The 22,501-nt window shown below is 42.9% G+C and overlaps 1 protein-coding gene across 2 annotated transcripts in view; it reads right to left on the reverse strand.

Annotated features, from left to right (window-relative positions):
• The window catches only part of LAMC1 (laminin subunit gamma 1), a 120,429-nt gene extending 98,150 nt beyond the window's left edge, over positions 1 to 22,279 (reverse strand). Inside the window, exon 1 of one of the 2 annotated variants that reach the window (XR_014549821.1) lies at positions 21,689 to 22,279. Coding sequence is in view for 1 of the 2 variants with exons in the window: in XM_083621359.1 (XP_083477485.1) it covers positions 21,689 to 22,082 (394 nt within the window). In the remaining variant the exon portion in view is untranslated. The remainder of the gene's footprint in view (positions 1 to 21,688) is intronic. The other variant, XM_083621359.1, reaches the window with a different exon arrangement.
• Between the last annotated feature and the right edge of the window lie 222 nt (positions 22,280 to 22,501).

The following is a 22,501-nucleotide window of genomic DNA, read 5'->3' on the forward strand; positions in this document are numbered from 1 at the left end:
CAACTCACCTCCTTATTCTGGCACTTTTGAACAGGCTTCTCTCTCAACTCCCAATTACACAACATGTTTAAGTGTCCAAAACACTCCATATGAATTCCTTTGCTGTAAAATCTACAACAGCCCTGCACAGAAGCATAATGACATTCATATAGCAGACTGCTGACTTCATGGCAAAGGTGAGACGGAACTGGGTACTGTCTGATTTGCAGCACTACACTAGTTCAAATAAACAAACATATGAAGAATGTGCTGGAGCTATACTGGAAACAAGCTCCAATGTTTGTCTGCCTAAAGGGACATTTTCCCCATTACCCAATTTTATTCTATACAAATCAGACATTTTGCTTTGGGTCTGGTAAACATTCATAGACCAGAATTAGCATTTGGTTGTCACTGCTGCATATATGCCACAATTTCATAAATATGCTTTTGGATTTGGGGGGCTGTTTTTTAAAAATAATAATCAGATTTGTCTTAGCTTGGAACATCAGCACATCTACTTTTATCTCTGCCCACTTCCGATACCATAGTGGACTTTAGGTGTGTTTCCTTAATAAAAAAAATAAATCATGCTCTTTAATCACCTTGTAACCAGCCTCTAACCTATTGACACACTAAGGCCATGTACACCTCCTGCTCACTCTGCATCCAGTGCCCTCCCATCCTGCTCAGTTGCTTAGAGCATGGAGCTGATAATACCAAGGTTGCAGGTTCAGTCCCCATATGGGACAGCTGCATATTCCCGCAGGGGGCTAGACTAGATGATCCTCAGGGTCCCTTCCAACTCTACAATTCTAGGATTCCCACCACCAGTTTGGGAGGCTGCGTACAATCCATATCTATCCTCCATCCTGTTGTTTCCTATGAAATACTGTGCTTTGATGTCTTTTCCCACAAACCACCTTCTATGTGAAGTGAGAAAAATAAGGAGCTAGTTGCATTTTAATCCAGTAATGTGTGCACAGTCTTAGCTAAAGAATATCCCAGGACCTCCTTCCTGGAAGAGGATGCAAGCAAGGAAACGGAGAGAGTGAGCATGTGAGAGAGAAAGGCCACTTAGGGTGTGAGAAAATAGGCCTATCTCCAGATGTATGTATAACCAGCCTGCTTAAAAAGCAGAGAAGCAGTGATTCGTGTAATGTAATTTAATCAGTTAACTCATGCCTGCAGAGTCTCCGTGGGCGGAGGAGGCAGCGGCAGGAAAAAGAGAAACTATTCCAGAGCTCTGGGCCCCATGGGTGCAGAAAACAGCCCTGAGCAGGCATGACTTTGTCCCTGTGTGTGTGTGTTTTAAGAACAAAAACCTTCCTTCTCCTAACAAATATTATAAAGCGCCACCAAATGAGTGGGCAGCAGATCTTTTAATAAAATTGTTTTCACATACATTAAGGCTTCACAAAAAGTGTGGGAAGCAGCATCTGTCTTTACAAGAAGCATTTGTTCCAATTCCTGCACATGTCACATCAGGCATTAACTAAAAAACAAAGAGCACACACTGTTCCTTCCAAAGTATTTAATCCTATGTAAACCCAAGCAGATATATACTCTTAATTATTAATATTTTTAAAAGCAAATAGTTTTAAGTGATTGTGATTTCTTTAATTGGAAAAGACCTTAATGTAACTGCAAATGTTAGCTGCAGACCATAGTTGTCACGCCTACATTTTTCTGCAGAGTGAAATTAGTTGCCCAGGAGCCACAGCTATAATTGTCAGATTAAAATAGCAACATCAATTAGATGCTCACATTTAAAATCTCAGAACTGCTAGTGATGCTCTAATTAGTTCTTTCTTCTTACATTAGTATCTTAATTAGAAAGCAATTTATATTTGCTTTGGTGTATGCTAGGAATCTGAAGACATCAAACCAGAGATCAGAAATCAATAATGGCTGATACTGTGGTATACTGTTATCAGCTATTGGCAAATGACCCTTTTTACCCAAAGAGAATCAACTTCCCACCCCAGAAAGAGTTGTATAAATGTGTGCAAAGACTGCTGCAGGCCACAGAGACCTCTGCCCGGCTATAAACACTCTCCCTTTACAGCAGTGATTTTAGACTACAACTCCCATCCTCCCTAGCTAGGAGGACCAGTGGATAAGGATGATGGGAACTGTAGTCCAACAGCAGCTGCAGACCCAAGTTTGGTATACTGTATACAACTTTGCAGGAATAACAGTGAGGTGGGGATTGCTGGGTTTTTCTATTTTCATTTTAGATCTTCTTTTGATTTATGTGGAAGTTGTTGAGCTTGGTTGTTTATTTTTTACTGTTTTATTTACGGTTTACAACTACTTTTGTATGTTGTACTTATGTTTTTTCATGTTGTAAGCCACTTTGAGCATGGTCTGAACTGTGAAAAGGCAGCATACAAATAAAATTATGTATGTACCCTATTTTTCCATGTATAAGACTAGGTTTTTTTCCTAAAAAATAATGTCAAAAATTAGGAGGCATCTTATACACCGGGCCATCTCCCCCATTTTCTTAAACATGAGTCCCCCAAAATAGGAGGCGTCTTATACATAGGGGCATCTTATAGACGGAAAAATACAGTACGTTTTCTCCTGCTCTGGAGGAGAGTATCTGCACCAATGGCTTCAGGTTGCAAGAAAGGTGTTTCTGACTAAGCATCAGGAAGAACTTTCTGACAGGAAGAGCGGTTTGACAGTGGAACTGTCTCCCTCAGGAGCTTGTGAAGCAGAGGTTAGATGGCCATCTGTCACGGACGCTTCAGCCCAGATTCTTGCATTGCAGGGGGCGGGACTAATGATCCTGGGGGATCCCTTTCCACGTATTCCTTATATAGAGTCAGATCATCAAGCTCAGAACGGTCTACCTTGACGGGCGGGAACTGGGCTCTCTCCCAGCCCTGCCTGGAGATGCTGCTACCAGGGACTGTACACAGAGCTAGCATGTGGCAGGATCAGGCCTAAGAACATGCCAGGGTGGGCAGGCCTTACAGAAACAAATAAGGCTCACACCAGGCATTTACTCACATTAACATTGAATTGCGGGAACCATTGATTTGCAGGAGCAAATCCCCAAAGTCTGTCACCAGGCATAGCAGTGGAACTGACTCATGGTGGCTCTTAGAGTGGGAACTGGAAAACCCCTGATTCCGGATTAGCTTCAGCTCACATGTTACCTTCGGGCAGATGTCTGGTACAAGGGTGGGAATTTGGCCACTATCCATTTAAGTGTATGAACAGACCCGAAGTTCTGCTACTATACTGAAGTTACTACAAAGTCAAAATGCTACTCCAGTCAAATGATGGGGCAGGGGAAGAAAGGGAGAGAGAGAGAGAGAGAGAGAGAGAGAGAGAGAGAGAGAGAGAAAGAAAGAGAGAGAAAGTTGCTGCAGCAATAGAGCAACGTCATAAATTGCTCTCCAATTTAAACGATGCATTCCAAACACTGACAAGCTAAAGTAAGCAGAGGCGCAGAGACCCATTTACACGACATACCAAAGAGATAAAGAAAACTGAACTGACTTTCCAGAGATTAATATCATGTTTAATACTGTGGAATGAGCTTCCATGCACATTGGGGAAAATATGGGGAGGAGAGCAAGCGCACCCACAGAAAGGGGGAGATTTTTGGCTCCATGGGCCAGATCCTTATCAGGATCTGCCTTGACAGTGCTGCCAACTGCCTGACAGTTGCTGAAGGACCAGGACAAGATAGCCCTCCCTTTGCATCAGCCAACTAGGGGAGGGGAAAGATCCTGCTTAGTGCTGGGTACCTGCTGGTGGTTGCCAGGTGATTTGGAAGCTGTTTCTGTTTCTGCCCTTAACTGTGTAATGCCAAGCGCAGCATAGACATGGCTTTCCCCAAAGGGCCTTGCAGGCCAAATGGGAAGTGTCGCAAGCCAAGATTCGCCTATGAAACAGGGTTTCCTCACTCCTGACCTATAGCTTTCTTTCACTGCTGTCCACCTCTGCCCTCACCCTGTCTTGTACTTGACATCTTCTGCAGTCAAAAGAGCTGGCTCACAGCTTCTGAAATTTGGCCAGAGGTGAAGGACCACAGCTCAGTGTTAGAGCATGTGAAAAAGATCAGGCGCTAGGAAAGGCCTCTGCCCAAGTTCCAGGAAAGCCATGGCCAAAGGGGGAAATACTGGCCCTGGTGGACAAATCTCTGGGCTCTACGTAGTATCTGTACTATAGGGTCTCCCTGCAGCCTGAAACAAGACCACTGCTTCCCTACCATGTAAAGAATGTCCTAAACAGCAGGAGATGTTTAAAAAAACTGGCAAAGAGAACATGATGGGAGCACACTCATATTACAAACCTCCCTTTTAATTAAGACTCACCAGGGGCTCTGCTTTGAAGTTTACGCAGCCTAATTAGAAAAGGTCCACAACAAAGATTTATGCTGCAGTCTAGCAGCCTATTCACCAACATCTGTATGGGAAAAGCAGCCACCTACTTACTATTTCACTTGCTGATCCTCCCCCACCAATATATTTAGCAAACAGACCTCCCTGCAACTTTGAACAGTACTTAGCCATAGGTAGGACTATGTGCACGCCTCAGTTCTTGGAAGATGAGAACAAGCAGGAGATGAGGTACTGGGTGCCGTTTCTAGTCCTCATGACTCCAGAGACAGACTTTAGAGAGCTGTGACACAAAGGCCTTGTGAATCTCTCAAATCAAAGCAGCAGCTGAACCAGAGTTACAGCTACCACACTCGAGAGACAATGGAGTGCGCCTCCAGGAGTGAAGTCAAAGTGCTGCATTAGCAACACCATCAATAATATGAGAGTTAATATATGGGAAGTGCATTGACCAAACTACCACTACTGCTGCTATTTATTCTCTTCCATCTGTAGTGTAGAATTATGCAGAAAATGGAACCTGAGCTACAGCAGCAAATAGACCAACGTCTTTGAAACTCGGCCGAACAAAAACCACACTACAGCAATCCCACAATTTTATTACTTTCAGCAAACCACATGTTTACGGGAGACGCTTGTCGTAACTTACTTAGAATGTACAAAGTCAGTCGACTCCTTGGTGGCACGCTGGCAGTAGACAGACCCCAACAGATTTGTACGACTGGGTTGTTCTGTTGCCTTCAATGGGAGAACAATGCTCCAAATCAGAGGAGTAAGGCTCTTCTATGCTCTTCCCATGCTGAGCTGCGGTGACTAGCAACCCTCTCCAAGCAACCAGAGAGGGAAGCCTCAGCCACCGACAACAGGGATGGGGAATATGTGGTCCTTCCTTCCGCTGCTGTTGGCCATGCTGGCTGAGGCTGATGGGAAATGGAGTCCAGCAACATCTTGAGAGCCACAGATTCCCATCCCTGGCTTAGGTGTGCTCCTCTACACCTCCTCATTTATGGCACTGATATAACGCAAATGACTGACATGTGAGAAAGCCTGTTAATAAAAATGACTGAGGCCTGGTTGGGACTTATATGTAAGACTGATTTGGAAATGCTCCTCAAGGACTGTGGTTGTCATAAGCCATGGGTAGGCAAACTAAGGCCCAGGGGCCGAATCCGGCCCAATAGTCTTCTAAATCCGGCCCTTGGACAGTCCGAGAATCAGTGTGTTTTTACATGAGTAGAATGTGTGCTTTTATTTAAAATGCACCTCTGGGTGATTTGTGGGGCATAGGAATTTGTTCATATTTTTTTTCTTCAAAATACAGTCCAGCCCCCTACAAAGTCTGAGGGACAGTGGACCAGCCCCCTGCTGAAAAAGTTTGCTGACCGCTGCCGTAAGAATTGTGAGGGCTCTTGCCAACATCTTAACTATAGGGAAAGAAAACACAACCCAGCCCTCAGCCACTTTTAAGGATTCACCTCTGCAGTTCAATTTAGATATCTCCACTGGTTTGGCATGATGTCTAAACTGACAAACCATAGTTTACCAACCAGAATCAACACACATTATTTGAAGTCAATTTGCACACTGCGCCATAGAAACACAAGTGCTGAGCAGCCAGAGAAATAAAAGGAATCAAGCTGCTATAAACCATAGTTTCTCTACATGTTTAGAAGGTCAAACCACTGCAGAGATTCTGAACTAGGGTTAGCACAAGCCACGGTTTGGTGTGGTGTCCAAATTGAGTCCTTTTTGTTTGCATCAGTCCAGTGTCGCATTTATTATATTTACACCTGTAACAAGCTTCATTCTTCAGAAACCTTCCATATGATTACAGAAGCATTAAAAGCAGACAGTAAGTTAATAATACTAAAAATTGCGGATGACTGCTAGTAAGCCTCTGCTCCAGAGACAGACCCCTCCATGGCAAGTCTGTCCAAGACCACAAATAGCAGCTATTTTGTACAGCAAAATGCCACACGGTCCCCAACTCCTTCTATCCCTTAAAATAAATACTTGGCCATGTATAGTATTCCCAAGCGACTCCTACTGTGGCACCAGTACTGCAGGGAGAAAGGAATTAAAGAAAAACCAGAGAGTTTAAAGGGTGCGGGGTGGAGAGATGAAGAGCTTTGCAGCGACTTTATATAACTGTACTGAACAACTGCTAGCCATTAAAAAAGAGATCTCTTCGCTACTCAAGTTGAAACCTGCAAAATGTAAATCAAGCCTTTGTGAGACTAACTAAAATAGAGTTCCCTCAGGGCTCCACAAATACCACAGTGAAGTCACTGAAGTGCTCAACAAGCTATTCCCAGACCTTGATTTAACAAAGTCTCCAAAGGATTTCCTGACAAATTGCACAGTTAGAGACAGTTTTCAGCAATGAGCTTTCTTCCAGGTTATTTAATCTTAATTTCTTGGATATGTAAAAAAAGAAACTGCTCAAAGAGAGATTACAAATCTTGCCTGCTAAAACACAAAAGCCAGTATTACATCTAACACTGCAATCCTATGCATGTCTACTCAGAAGCAGGTCCAATTAGTATAACATCCCAGGTTATAACTGTACGGGATTGCAGCCAGGTGTCTCGTGTGACATTGAGCTACCCAACCTAATCTAATATGGAAGGTTACTCCATTCCCCATCACCCCTGAACATTAGTCAAGCTGGCTATGACCAAAATGAGTTGTAGTCCACAACATCTAGAGTAGGTATCTTTAGCCTTTTCAGGACCCACTTCTATCCCAAACATGCATTTGGGGACCCCTTTCTTAATCCTTTACCATATACATGCATGGCACTAGTGCTCCAATAATGGGTCTCAATCTCCAGCCAAAGTCCAGTGATGTAGAGGCACCACATTGGCAAACACAGTTTGTTGGAAACATAGTTTTAAATACACTGAGAAACCACAGCTTTATATGGAATGGTAAATTCCTAAACACCATATTTATGGACATGCATGAATCGACTGTATGGCATGCCAGGTTTCAATGACAAATAAAATATTTTGGCTGACTAACATCCTATATCCTTTTAAATATGTTTCTGGGATGGGTGGGGTTACTGGTTTGTTTTATTCTTATTTTTATTATGTATTTTGTGTTTTCCTTTTGTATTTTTATGCTGTGAACCACCCTGAGATCTACAGAGGAAAGGCAGTATACCTATTTAATAAATTAAATAAAAATAAATAAGTGACTTAAGTGGCTAGTTCCACTTAAGTTCCACTCAGGAACACTGGCAATATTGTCTCTCTCTGCCCAGCAAGCCCATTTTTTTCTTTATTATTTTATTTTGCAACACAACAGCCCAAGAAGCCCATTTTCCCTCTTTCCTACTCTACACTTTGACATCTGGCAAACTGCATTTTGGGAAGGGAACTGAGCAAGCTTTATATGAGAGAATGCAGCCAGTAGCTGACCTGTTTCAGACCATCATAAAGCTAGGCAGATGAGCCTAGGAAAGTATCGGCCTCTCCATCAGTTTGACTTTACCTTGAAAGGTGCACTCTACCACTGTCTCCCGAGACGGATGGATGCCAGCAAAAAACAACAAGGCACTGGTGGAGAGACCCTTGTGAGCCGCCACGTGATCCCAGGTGGATCACAACAGGAACACTCCTACATATGGAAAAAGCTTCAGAAAGAAGTTCCCAAATGCATTCCCAAATGTTTGGGTCCTGCATCTGAAAAGGTTGAAGATGTTGGCCGAAAGGAAAGGAGAAGAGGAAAGAACCTGAGAAAGGAACAAGCCAAGGCAAGACCCAAGAAACAAGGGTTAGAACAGAGAGTGGTCCAGAGAAATTGGGGAAGGGGAGAGAGGTAGGACAGGAGGGATGCAAAACAGAGAGAGAGCATGAAAGAAGGAGTGGAGAGGGGGGGAAACTGCAGAGGTGAGCAGAGCTGAAGTTCACAAACTGATTTGAAAGAACCAACCCAAATATTGGCTGTATGCCTGTGGTTTATTTTCAGTGCAAAAAAAAAATTTAAAAAGAGTTCCCATGGATTTTTTTTAAAAAAGTCACACTACAGATAGTAACTCAGAATCCAGAGTTAACAATAATTTTTAACCCGTTTCCATATCTTACAATAAATTCATTTATTTGTAGAAGAAGAAAAATTGGCATTTTACTTAAGCCGTTACATTTTAAGATTCCTACCCCAACGTTTTTTGAAAGACACTTAAAAAACAGGACGGCCATAAAAGGTTAACTTAAAACTGACAGCTCCTCAAGCTGAACAACACAAGCAAAGAATTCAAGAATTAAAATTGCCAATTTTAAGTACTGAAGTTTCTCATGTAACATAAACCTTACATAGGATGCTTAGCTTTTTATTTGGTAATGATTACCGAACAGCAGCTACAATGCTATTTGTAACCCCCTCCCAAACAATTCAAATAGGGGTGGGAAAATATTTGAATAGGCTACATATTTTATTTTAAGAGATACAAATTAGAAAAGGGATCCAATAATATATAATAATGACACTCAGTATATACAAATCAGTTTTAAAAATTTTTTTAAAAAAATTAACATAATCTTTACAACAACACATCAAAGTTAGTAATTCTCTTTTTTTTTTTTTTTTTTTTTTAAATAATTTTTATTACGTTTCTTTTCATAATTTTGACAATTCAATACAATACAGAAAAACCCAAATACAAGAAACAATTTTTGATTTTTTTAACAAAAAAGAAAACCATTGGACTTCCCCACACCTTCCAGATCTGCGTTCTTTGTAGTAGCAATATCAGCAATTTGTTACCTTATTTCAAACCTTGTTGGAACTTTCCATTATTATGTACCCATATTCAGTATATTGTATCTTAACTTTGTTACCTTTTAAAATGAACATAAAATGTTTGATTCACATTGACTTCTTTTCTCATTTGTCATTAATTTTACCATTTGCTTAATCATATTTGCTAAAGCGTAACCTTTCCAAAAACATGCACTGTCTTAAAGTTCATACAGCTTATAGTATTTTTGCAAATAGTCTTTAAATTTTTTCCAATCCGCCTCGACTGATTCTTCATCCAAATCTCGGATTCTGCCGGTCATTTCAGCTAGTTCCATATAGTCCATCAACTGCGTCTGCCATTCCTCCAACGTGGGTAAATCTTGTGTCTTCCAATTCTTTGCGATGAGTATTCTTGCTGCTGTGGTAGCGTACATAAACAAAGTTCTATCTTTCTTTGACACTTTCTGGTCTACCATGCCCAGCAGGAAGGCCTCTGGTTTCTTGGGAAAGGTATACTTAAATACCTTTTTCAGTTCATTGTAAATCATTTCCCAGAAGGCCTTCACTTTTGGGCAGGTCCACCAGAGATGAAAAAATGTCCCTTCTGCCTCCTTACATTTCCAACATTTGTTATCAGACAGGTGATATATCTTAGCTAGCTTGACTGGGGTCATGTACCACCGGTATAACATTTTCATAATATTTTCTTTCAGGGCACTACATGCCGTGAATTTTATCCCGTTGTTCCATAACCTTTCCCAGTCTTCAAACATAATGTTATGTCCGACATCCTGTGCCCATTTTATCATGGCAGATTTAACTGTCTCATCCTGTGTATTCCACTTAAGCAGCAAGTTGTACATTCTCGATAATACCTTAGTTTTTGGTTCTAACAATTCTGTCTCCAATTTCGATTTTTCCACTTGGAAACCAACTTTTTTATCCAATTTAAAAACCTCTTGAATTTGAGCATAGTGTAACCAATCTCGCACCTTATTTTTTAGTTTATCCTTACTCTGCAGTTTCCAGTTGTCTCCAATTTTTTCGATTATTTCCCAATATTTCGGCCAATAGGCCTCCATATTGGGTCTTTTTCGAGCCTTGGCCTCCACTGGTGATAGCCACCTCGGGGTTTTACTCTCTAATAAGTCCTTATATTTCATCCAGACTGCAAAAATTGATTTTCTGACAATATGATTTTTGAACAGTTTATGAACCTTAACCTTGTCGTACCATAGATATGCATGCCAACCAAAAGCATTATCAAACCCTTCCAGATCCAGGACATCAGTGTTTTCTAACAAAAACCAATCTTTCAACCAGCAGAAGGCTGCAGATTCATAATATAACCTCAAGTCCGGCAGGGCAAACCCTCCTCTTTCTTTCGAGTCAGTTAGTATTTTAAACTTTATTCGAGGCTTTTTGCCCTGCCAGACAAACCCAGATATATCCTTCTGCCATTTTCCAAAACATTCCACTCTGTCCACGATCTGTAGGGTCTGAAACAAAAATAACATTTTCGGCAATACATTCATCTTTATAGCTGCTATTCGACCCAACAAGGAAAGTTTCAATCTTGACCAAATTTCTAAGTCCTTCTTAATTTCCGACCAACATTTTTCATAATTGTCTTTAAATAAGTTCAAATTTTTGGAAGACAAATAGATCCCTAGGTATTTCACCTTTTTAACCACATTTAATTCTGTTTCTCTCTGAAACCCCTCTGTTTCTGTAGATGTCAAGTTTTTGGCCAAAACCTTAGTCTTTTGTTTGTTCAACTTAAATCCTGCAACCCGACCAAACTCATGAATAAGTTCTAAAACTCTTTTTGTACTGGGTTCTGGCTCCTGTAATGTCAAAACTAAGTCATCTGCAAAAGCTTTCAGTTTATATTGTTTCACTCCGACCTCTATCCCTTGTACCAACCGGTCCTCCCTAATCATGTTCAATAGCACCTCCAGGACTGAAATGAATAAAAGAGGGGATAGAGGGCACCCTTGTCGTGTCCCTTTTTCAATTTTAAATTCCTCCGTCACCACATTGTTCACTATTAATTTAGCTTTCTGTTCTGAATAGATTGCTTCTATTCCATTTTCAAACCCCCGTCCCACTCCCATCCCTTCCAAATTTTTCTTCATAAACTTCCAAGATATATTATCAAATGCTTTCTCCGCATCAATGAAGATTAAAACCGCCCTTGTGTTCCTATTGGTTTGCAATAGTTCCAAAATGTCAATGATGTTTCTGGTATTTCCATATAAATGTCTACCAGGGAGAAAGCCAGCTTGGTCCTTGTGAATTACTTCATTTAAGACCTTTTTAAGTCTGCTTGCTAAAATGTCTGCAAATATTTTGTAATCCACATTCAGGAGTGAGATGGGACGGTAGTTCTTAAGCTGGGTCTTTTCAGATTCTAGCTTGGGTATCAATGTGATGAATGCTTCTTTCCAAAAGTTAGTAATTCTCCACAAACTGCATATGAGGAAAAGGGGGATGGACTAGTATGAGGATACCTAACCAATTCCTGATCAAGACTAAATCTGGACTGGAGACTTCATGGTTCATAGCTCAATCTCTTCACCAGTACACTACAATAGGCCTTATGCACTCAGATTTCTTACACTACTCAAAATAGGGCAGATCATTTCATTTCATTTCTATACCGCCTATACCTGAAGGTCTCAGGGTGGTTCACAAGGATCACATACATAAAATCAAAATACAAACGACAACCCAGCAGAACCCCCCTAAAAAGAGCCAGCATTTTAAAAAGGGCATAGGATGTAGATCAGGTCAGGCAAAGGCCTGGTTAAAAAGGAAAGTTTTGGCCTGGTGCCTAAAGGTGTATAGTGAAGGCACCAGGTGAACCTCCCTGGCGATAGCATTCCACAGATGACAATACAACTACAGATCAATCAGATTTATATCTATCTATTTATAATTCTTCAAGGAGACCCAAGTCACTGCTTGGGCAGGATCCAGTTCTTTCTTCTAAGTAGCCACTCATAGCAACCTGACTGCCTACCGTAAGAAAGATGTCCAAACAGGGAAGTTTTACTGAAGTTGTCCTTTTATAAGTTATGCTGGTGAGTTAGCAAAAAAGCAAGCTAGCATCAGGTGACTTATTCACTGGGTTGTTTTAATTCTTCCACGCCAGTGTTAGCAACTCAGATATATAAACTAGGCACCAAATGGCTCCCTAAACCAAGATTACAGCCACAAAAATGGACCGTCTAGTTGCCATTTTGGGGTAAGACAGCTCCATAGTCAAATGATGGACTGACTGTGATTGATTATCAGTTAAACTTCTGGCTAGTTCAGATGTCTCCCTTGAGCTAGGTTAAGAACTTTGAGAACTTAAAGAAGAAAAGCCACTTTATCCTGGGACAGTCCACATATATATTGGCCTCTTTCTATCTGTTTTTCTTAATGGTGACACGGACCATTCATAGTGTAAGAATATTCATCACACCTGTGAGCAGAGCAGAGGGCTGGGGTAAGCGAAGACAAGCGACAATTAACTATAGCATTGTTCACTGCTCCAGCTAAGGCTGCACAGAAAAAGCATTTTGGGTTCCAGAAATTCATTATTATTGTGCATATAAAATATAACGGACCGAGTTCTACAGGATGGGGCATTAGTGTGTGAAAACAGTCCAGATCCCCAAACATGCACCTCCAGATGGTGGAGACAGCCAGTGCAAAATGCAGCTGGCATCTGGCTAATTGTGACACTGCTTTCCTTATGAAACAGCTGTGCTCCTGCTGCTGTACTGTATTAATGCGATTACTCCTGGCAGAATCAGTCTATTCTCCCATCTAGCACCCTAAAGAAAAACATGCTCTCCCTTCATTCAGCTGCATGGCTCACACCTGGGTCAGCTCTCATCTTTGATTCCGGTTCAGACCATGAAGGAAACAACAGCACAGCCTTCTCCAGCTCCTCGCCTCTGAAACCAGACTCCCCCCCCCCCACCTTGCCTAGATTGGGTCTTCTCTGCAGCCGATGCCTGGAAGGCTGCTTTCAGGTGGTGCACATGGGATGATGCTTTGGACTCAGACCTATTACTTGTGTCTGGCCCTGACTCATCTTTAACATATTTGCCGCTCTGAGCCCAGCTTTGGCTGGGGAGGGCGGGATATAAATAATTTACTATTATCATTATTGTTATTGTTATTATATCATCCTGCCACTGTCTGGCAATCTTATGTGACTCTATAGATTGTGGCTATAAACTTTCACCCACTTGCTGGAGTAAAAGCAGTTGCAGTTTTGGCTGCTGAGCAGCTAGCCAGAGGCACACCAGTCTTTCTGGAACACGCTGCCACTGCCAAATCCAGGCGTCCACCCAGGCCTGGCCCCCTTCCCTCCGCCTTGATTCTTCAGCACAATTAAGCAACATAACAAGTCCATTCAGAGACATCAGCTACAGAGGTGTGACACCCTTTATTTGGGGTCCAGCAATGGGGTATGAGTTCAAGAGGTTTGAGAAACAACTTAAACATCACACATTTTACACTTTTTTGTTATTCAGGTGGCTCATAGCAACACTGTTGTCAAAGAGCAGGAACTTGCCCCAGAGAGTTTTCACACACAAAGAGGAAACATAACATTAAGTCTCACTTCCAAAGGTTGTGCTATCAGTGAATATTGTTAATCTGGAAGCTAAGTTTGGCAACCCATGTACTTTTAAAGAAAAGCTGAACTAAGCTTCACACATGAAAACACCCCTTCAGTGTAACCTGACCCAGCGAAAAATACTTATTTTTTCTTTCTCTTGTTAACCAGAGAACTAACAGACCACTCATTCTATTTTGTAGTAAATTCACACAAGAGACACACTATGTGTTGTACTGTGAAAATGCTGTAAGACCACCAACACCTACAGGTCTCCAGTTTTGTGTCGGTTTCCAAAGTGCCTTTTCTGTCATGGTGAGTGTGAACCCAGAGACCCAAGGAAGGCGGTGTGTTCAACTGGGTTCTTGTCTGCTTCGAACACAAGAACCCCACAGTGAACTGCTTCCTCCTGAGTCCTCAAAACAAAGAGGAGTCAACCAAACTGAAACAAAGCGGGTCAACAGCAGTCATGTGAAAGATTTAGCCTTGTGAGCACTGGGGTGAAATATGCAGTCTGAGCTATCTGAAATTTCTTCAGTTCTAACCTGGCACAATAATCACACTAGCAGAAAGCGGTTTCCAGGCAACACTAAGTCCATTCAGGACAGATCTGCCTCCACTGCTCATTTGTTACCATGCAAAAGATTGATTTGTCAACCTATCAAGCAGTTATTATCAATTCCCTTAAGATCGCTTCACAAAATATTTAGGGTATTTTTTTATCCTCCCGTTCTATTAAAGAAATAAACCCACAAGGCCTTGAAAAAAACTAATGAAGTCCAACATAACATTGTCATAAGTTACAGTTTGAACACAGATTTGTTAACATTCCATAAGAATTAGCACAAAAAACACTATGTTTCATAAATATAGCTTGTTTAGCATACAAGGCAACAACATAGATCCCACATATCTGAATGTTTCAGAGATAAACAGTATTCTAAGAAGCACAAGTGAGTTTTAATTACTTATTAAAACCTACGGTAATTTGTTTTCCCAACAATGGAACTCAAGGCCAAAAGGATAAGTCTTCTAAAAATCATTACATAAAATGTATATGCATAACCGTACAACAATGAACACAGCCTGACACACTTCAAATCCAACAAATGACTTTGAGAACACAGGTGTTTTAATACCAGCAGAAGAGAAACATTGCCTGATGAGAAGGGATTCCAAAAGGTGAACACAGTAATAGAAGAGGCCTACTCTGCATCCACCCCTCTCTAATGGCAGTAAATGACAGAATGCAGACAAATATCTCTCCTGCTTGTTTTAAAGAGTGAGGAGACACATATGGGAGAAGGCACCCCAAAAAAGTATTCAAGACCTTGGCTTCTCAGAAATTTAAAATCCAAGAATCAGTCACCTGCTTTGGGACACAAAGCTAAAATGCAACACTACAATTGTGCCAGAACTGGACCGATATTGTCTTGCTTTTAGCACCAGGAAAAGCTCTCATTTCAGGTAAATCAGGTTCAAAAAGCAACTATTTGCTATAAGTAACACACTTTATCTATGTAAAGCTGTTTTTTGGGGGTTATATCCTCAGAAAGCAAAATGCATAACCGAGAGAAGAAAAGATGCAATGCAACCATATTAGAAAAGTATATAAATGACTATATAGAGCATGGCTCTCTGAAATTCACAGGTATGCAGTTAAAGCCAACAGTGAAGAGTTTTCAAGGCCTACTGAATGGTGGGATAATGAACGAATAAGGTTTAAGTCACTTGGATGGAAGTTACACAGCTACCAAATCTTGCACGTACAGTGGTACCTTGGGTTAAGAACTTAATTCGTTCTGAAAGTCTGTTCTTAACCTGAAGCACCACTTTAGCTAATGGGGCCTCCTGCTGCCACTGTGCCACCGCTGCACGATTTCTGTTCTCACCCTGAAGCAAAGTTCTTAACCCAAGGTACTATTTCTGGGTTAGCGGAGTCTGTAACCTGAAGCGTATGTACCACTGTACATCAACTTAACCAATCTTAAGGGCAAGCTCTCCTGAAAGACCCCTCAAGCAGTTTGTAGAGTAGAAGTACAATTTTACCTTTTGGCCCTCCAGATGTTGCTGAACTACAATTCCCATCAGCCGCAGCAAGCATGGCCAATGGTCAGGAATGATGGGCACAGAGGTTCTGCAACATATCCTACCAAAAGCTACCCACATCTGAGCAAAAGTGGACAAAAAGCACCCCTGGCTCCTGCTGTAACCTGCTCCTCTCCCAAAGCACCACCAGGTTACACAACAGGTTCTTCAAGGGAAGTATAATCCCTTCCAAGACCACTATCCAAATCAGTCAACTTCTTAACTAAAAAAGGCCCTCCATCTTTCTGGATTGAGTTTCAGCCTGCTCTCTCTCATCTACCAGAACACGACCGCTAGACACCTGCTCAAGAGTTCTACTGCCTTCTTGGAGTCTTAGAGAGAAGGAGAACTGCTTGTCAACTACATATTGGTGACATTGGAGCCCAAATCCCCCAAATGATTTCTTATAGTAGCTCACTTGAAGTAAAGGACTCCTGCCTGCATCTTAAGGCCACTCTCCATCTTTAGAAGTATATCATACATGTACAAAAGAGAGGGCCTTTTCTGCAATGGCACCATGACTGTGAAATGCCCTCCTGAGGAGGTATACCTGGCACAAACGCAGTCTTCATTCTGGTATCAGGTTTTTGTTTCCCAAGGCATTTTGGTTTAACTGTCTAAACATTTTTATTCCTCCTAATTTTACTTTACTGTTGGTTTGTCTTCTAATGTTTTTGTAATTGTAACTGTCTATGTAACAGTGATACCAACATCTGGATGAAGGATGCCTTGCACCTTTTTAGAATTAAGTATGTTGACAGAAGCTGAAGCTCTGGAAGACACACAGCTTATGGCTTATACTGAAGCTTCTAAGGGAAGGCATTGTGATTTATGCAAACGTTCTGTATGGTAACAAAACCACATCCAAACTAAACCAGAATTCTACAGTCTTTTCTAAGTTTTACTTAATTCTATCAGTAGCCAGTTCTACATTGTTTTCCAGGAAATCTCCCATTTCTCCACCTCTAGATAGGAGTGTAGCTTTTGCAAGAACAAGAATTATCTCTCTTCAGCAGATAACAAGGCTCTTTTCTATTTGATGCATCTTCTCGTATCCTGTAAGCCTTTTATAGCAAGCAGATTAGAAATTTCATGTTTGGGTCAGACAAAGGCCAGTCTAGTCAAACTATCACAGAAAACTTTACTTTCAAAATAGTGTGGGTGTGTAGCAATAGATGTATATCCAGATCCATGCACCTTCAAAATGTAAGTTTGTGAGAATCATAAAGTACTTTAAAAAAACAAATGACCAAACAGGGTGCATAGAAAGAATCAGCATATTAAATCCACATTTTAACACAGGTTAGTGCCTCTCTCCCACAAACACCAAACAGTTCCACACCTGAGAAACACCTCCGCCCATTTACACACAGAAAGCCCTTGCCTTCTTATGCAACTCAAGCAAATGACTGACCATTCGCAGAACTTTAAACACAACACCGCTATCAAAAGCGGCTGGTGGGTTTTTGTCGTAGTTGCTGGGTTGTTGTCTTTTAGACAATGGCAAAGTGGCAACACTGGCAAGCTACCACAATTATAAATTCAGTTCAAACAGCTGAACGACTGACAAGTGGAAAGTTATTTCTGTATGTTCCTTCCAGCAGTGGATAGTGATAATTCTTGTTCAAAGCAAATACCCCATGTACTGACAGAGCTTTTGGTGTAACCACAGCATTTTTCCTAGCATCCTCTTATGGTCCAAATTTTATACATAACCATCAACCAGCAAAGAGTTAATGAAATGAGAGGCACCACCATGTTTTATGTATCCCATTTTCCCTTTCAAACAAGCCAGGCTCCTCTGCTGTGACACATCTCCCAGCTTCAGCATTTTTCTGTTTTACAATCACAGCAGACGCTCACACATTCTTTTCCCAAACCTGAAGCATTTGCTCCAAATGCCTAGACAAAAAAAGTATATATCTACAAAGGAAATGCTGAACAAGCACATTATTCATTCATTCCTGCACTTATCGTCATTTACTGTGTTATACAAAAAAAAAACCCTCCAAATTTACACTTACTGCATCACAGGTGTGCAAACATTCAATTTTTTGCAGCCAGAAAGTGTCAAAAGCTTTCCCCACAAATTACTTTGTCACTACAGATACCAGCTCATTTTTTCCTTTTAAGTTTGCATTCAGGCTTCAAAATCCCAGCTCCACCACACACATTGTTCAAAGCAAACCAAAGAAAAGCCAAATCCAGTGAGGAATAACCTGCTAAAATGTTGCCGAAATCAGCCTCCTGCAATTTATTACCACTTGGAGACAGCCATTTCCTTTTTGCATTGCGTGTGATGAGATTTAACTGTGAAACTGCTTTGTGACCTATTTAAATTATGTTTGACCACCACAAAGCAACAATTTAACCCTGAGACAGAACACTCCTTTGAAGTGTTTATTCAAAGTCCCCAGATGTATGGAAGGCAACATGGAACTCTATACTGTGCACATTCCTCACTCCCCCTTTTCCACTTTGGGAAGCCGGTGTTTTAATTTTCCTACATTCATTATGCACTAGCCTGTCAAGTGGACCAAGTCAGTCAATATTTAACCTGAAAAAACCTAAGTCTAACAAGCAAACCGCTTCTCCCCTGGAAGAGGAAGCATGAAGGTGAAGATGATCCTTGCTAGCACTGACACAAGTAAATGAGAAGGTTGGGTGGGATTAAGCTGAGGGATAAGGAAATAATAATAATAATTTTTTATTATTATTTATATCCCGCCCATCTGGCTGGGTTTCCCCAGCCACTCTGGGTGGCTTAGTACATATAAAAACATAATAAAACTTCAAACATTAAAAAACTAAATATCTTATACAGGCTATAAATCAATAATAATAATTAAAAACAGTTTACAGTTATAGCCAAATTAAAATAACCACCAACCCCAACCCAACAAACAAAACAGAGAAACCAAAATTAAAACGGTTTAAAACATTTTGAAACATTTTAGCCAGTTGCCCCAACCCAAGAGTTGTTCCAGCAATGTACCTCTGGCCTCCCAGGAGCCTGGAAAAAAATCATTCCACATTTATAAAGGGCTGGGACAGGAAGGCTAAGGAGAGGGAAGGGTAGTCCTTGTATGGAAAAAGGAAAATGCTCAGTTCCACTAGTACAGGAAGCAGCAGGAGGAGGAAATTATTACATTATAGAAAACAACCTGAAAAATGATGAAATCTGCTCTAAGAATAAAGCACTGAGGCCAGACATGCAAGAAATTGCTAATGGATGATCGTAAAAGGAAGCAGGTAATGAAGTTTCTTGTCTAGTCAAGGAAATCTACTATGCCAGTTCAGGCACAAAGTTCCAATTAGCCATAAATGCAAGCAGGTGGCAAAAGAACCTTGCCTGCAGGTGTTCCCTTAAGCAGAAAAGGATAAAAGGCAGGTGATGCGAACTTTAAAGACTCCTCTCCCCGCCAGCACCCTGCCTGTAAGCAGAGAAGGTTTTGCAAGATTCAGGGAACAGACTGGTATTAAGTTTGCTTAGGCTGCACCCCTCAAACTTCAAATAAGTCAGGAACGCTGTTGTGATGGACCACACTTCCACCAGCGCAGTGAACATAACTTCTGAGAAAACATGCATGGAAGTGGGCTGAAAATGTTGCACTCTCATTTGACACTGCCTCTCTGCTCTCACCATACTGAATATTAAGCTCATAGCAGTTCATGGAACGTCCCTTTTCTTCAATGTACTGGTGCTCCTGAAAAGCTTTGAAACACATTAAATGTGCATGAGGATGCAACTCATGCAAGCTCCTGTGTTCTTAGATATGCCATTGGGGGGGGGGACACCAAGCCACTGTAGGATACAAGAAGAATGTCCGTTTGGAATGAGTATGTGACAAAAGGAAGGGAGTGACAGGATAGGCTGCAGCTGCGTCACCACAGCTGCAAAGACAAGATTCCCACATGCCCTTTATCGAATCCAGTGTTTCTCAAACTTGGGTCTGCAGCTGTTGTTGGGCTACAACTCCCATCATCCCTAGCTAGCAATACCAGTGACCATGGATGATGGGAGTTGTAGTCCCACCCAAGAAACAATGGTAATCCAATGCTAAGAGTAATAATTGGAGACTAGTAGTGGGTAGACCAATTGCCTAAGATTTGGAAGGCAAGACGCAGCTCAGTCATGGACTCACCAGCAAACTTCATTGCCATCTCTCACACTCAACTCTGCTCCTCATTTGTAAAAACAGAGGAGAATGCAACTCACCTCTTATCGGTGTGAAGATGAATGCAAAGAAAGTACAGTATTGATATCTGCCTTGAGCCTTAGGTACATGACGCATGTGCCTTATCCGATAAAGGAGAGAGGCCAGCTGCTGATATTGGGCAATCATTCCATTACTGCCCAGGCCTGGCAATGACTAACGCTGCCATTTACACCAGTAATCTCTTCCAATGGACAAAACGAGTTAAGACATGCCCAGATGCCTCTCTTAACCAGCGGAGAGAGGCTGCTGTTTCAGTGCTTCCTTAAAAATAGTATTTTATATTATTTATTCCCCACCCATCCGGCTGGGTCTCCCCAGCCACTCTGGGCAGCTTACAGCATATACAAAACTTAGTAGAATATCAAACATTTCTACAGTATGGTGACACTTTGGGCTGTACCGGCTGCTGCACACCTGCAGCGGGAGGTTTTTTAAAAAACAATGGAGAACAATACCCAACCAGCAGTCTATACAATTAACTCAAGTTCATTAAATAAATAAAATAAAACTTGGGGAGCTTGGGGAATGGGAGAGAGAATGTCACTACAACAAATTAAAATCATAGCAAGTTGCTGCACGATGGACACCCTCTTAGCTCCAACAGATTCAGTTTAAAGAGTACACCAAATAAAACAATGTCTGCACAGGACTGTAGACAGTACAACTGCAACACGTCCTTTATTTGTTAGAAATCCAACAATTTGACTTGCGGGGAGGGAGACGATGGAGCTAAGTTATTAAGCAAGGCAAGGAGAGGCAAAGTGTCTGGCTACACGAAATAATGCCAGCGATGAAAGTTCAGAAGCAAGTATCACCTAACACACTTGCCCTCCGGTCAGGAGGGAGGATTCTCACAAGGGCCAAATGTGGTAAAGGCACTCTGCACATGTTCTTGACTATGAGTGTGCATGTTCCTTCACTTGAACCCCAGCACGGAAAACATGCCCCAGACCTCAGGAATCCTCTCCTCTTCCCAAGGGGAGAGGCACAGCAAAAGAAGGCATTTCCCCCTCTCTGTGCAAACTACAGGGACACCCAAGTCTTTGTCGAGGCCTCGGCCGGAAACTTATTTCCACGCTATACAATGTGCTGAGAGCATCCACAAAGCAACTTCTCCCTCTGTGCTGAATAACTGCTCTGGGAATCTGGACTTGGCGAGCAACACTCCCAGGCAAGGACATACTTTGCCCTGCCAAAGATGCAATGGTAGTCCTTATCAATGACAACATGTGTGTGTGTTTAAACAAATCTGCAGGAGGCAGAACTATCAACCGCAATCAGCCTTAATAAGGAAACAAAATCTCCTATCTTGGAGGCAGTACTTCTAAACCAGTTTCCCAAACTTGGGTCTGCAGCTGCTTTTGGACTGCAATTCCCTTCATCCCTAACCACAGTCTTGCTAGCTAGGGATGATGGGAGTTGTAGTCCCAAAACAGCTGAAGACTCAAGTTTGGAAAGCACTGCTCTAAGGCATAAACCGCAGGCTGCAGCCATCGCCTGCCCACCCGGGCAGCAACCTTCGAAAAGCCTTAAGTTAATCACTGCTCCTACAATGGATGGAGCCCGAGCCGCAGGCAGGCGCTGGAAACTTCCACTGAGCAGCGCAAGGTCGCCGCTGCCCGGAGGCCCCCCGAGGCCGTCCAGCCGCTCCCTCCCTGGCTGGCTCACTCACTCACCGAGGTGCAGGGTGAGGTTGACGGTGTTGGGGTACTGGACGCCGGCCAGCATGGTGCGGCTCTGCCACCAGGTGGTGTCGGCCTGGTTGTTGTAGTCGGTGAGGAAGGCGGCGGCGTGGCTCAGGTGAGGCTGCTGCGCGTCGCACAGGTGGCACGACTTGGTGACCCCGGTGACGCCCGTCTGCACGCAGTACTCCTCGGCCGGGCTGCCGCACGTGTCGGTGGCCGCCACCGTGGCGTTGAAGGCGGCGTTGACGAACTCGGGCATGCAGCGCTGCGCCCGCGCGCTCGCCTCGTCCGCGCACTCGTCCATGGCGCCGCCGCCCAGCCCCGCCAGCACAGCCAGCCACAAGCCCAGACCCAGCAGCCGCGCCCGCCCCGCACCGCGCTCCATCCCGCCGCTCCCTCGGAGAAGCCTCGGCCCTCGCTCGCGCCCTCGTCGCCTCGCAGCCGCGCACCGAAAGCGGACGGCCCGGCCGGGTGCGAGGAGAGGAGGAGGAGGAGGCGGAGGAGGAGGAGGAGCCCCGGGAGGCGCAGGCAGCCGCTTCGCCCGCAACGCGCGCCCCCGCCCTCCGCCCTCCTGGCTCGCTGGCTCGCGCTGCACGCCGGGACGGGGAGGGGGCTGCGCGGGGTCCCGCTTCGGCCTCCTCCGGCCGCGGCTTGGAATGCTTGCCCTGGCGGGGCGGGGAGGAGGAGGCTGCAAATCCTGAACTTCCTGCAGGGTTGGAAAGCGCAAAAAAAAAACACCCCGCAAACTTTTCGCAGTTCACCCAAAACTTTTCCAGAGCGGATTTTTCACCCGCTTCTTTCCCT

The sequence above is a fragment of the Podarcis filfolensis genome, assembly GCF_964270895.1.
Source record: "Podarcis filfolensis genome assembly, chromosome: 6".
Classification (NCBI taxonomy): Eukaryota; Metazoa; Chordata; class Lepidosauria; order Squamata; family Lacertidae; genus Podarcis; species Podarcis filfolensis.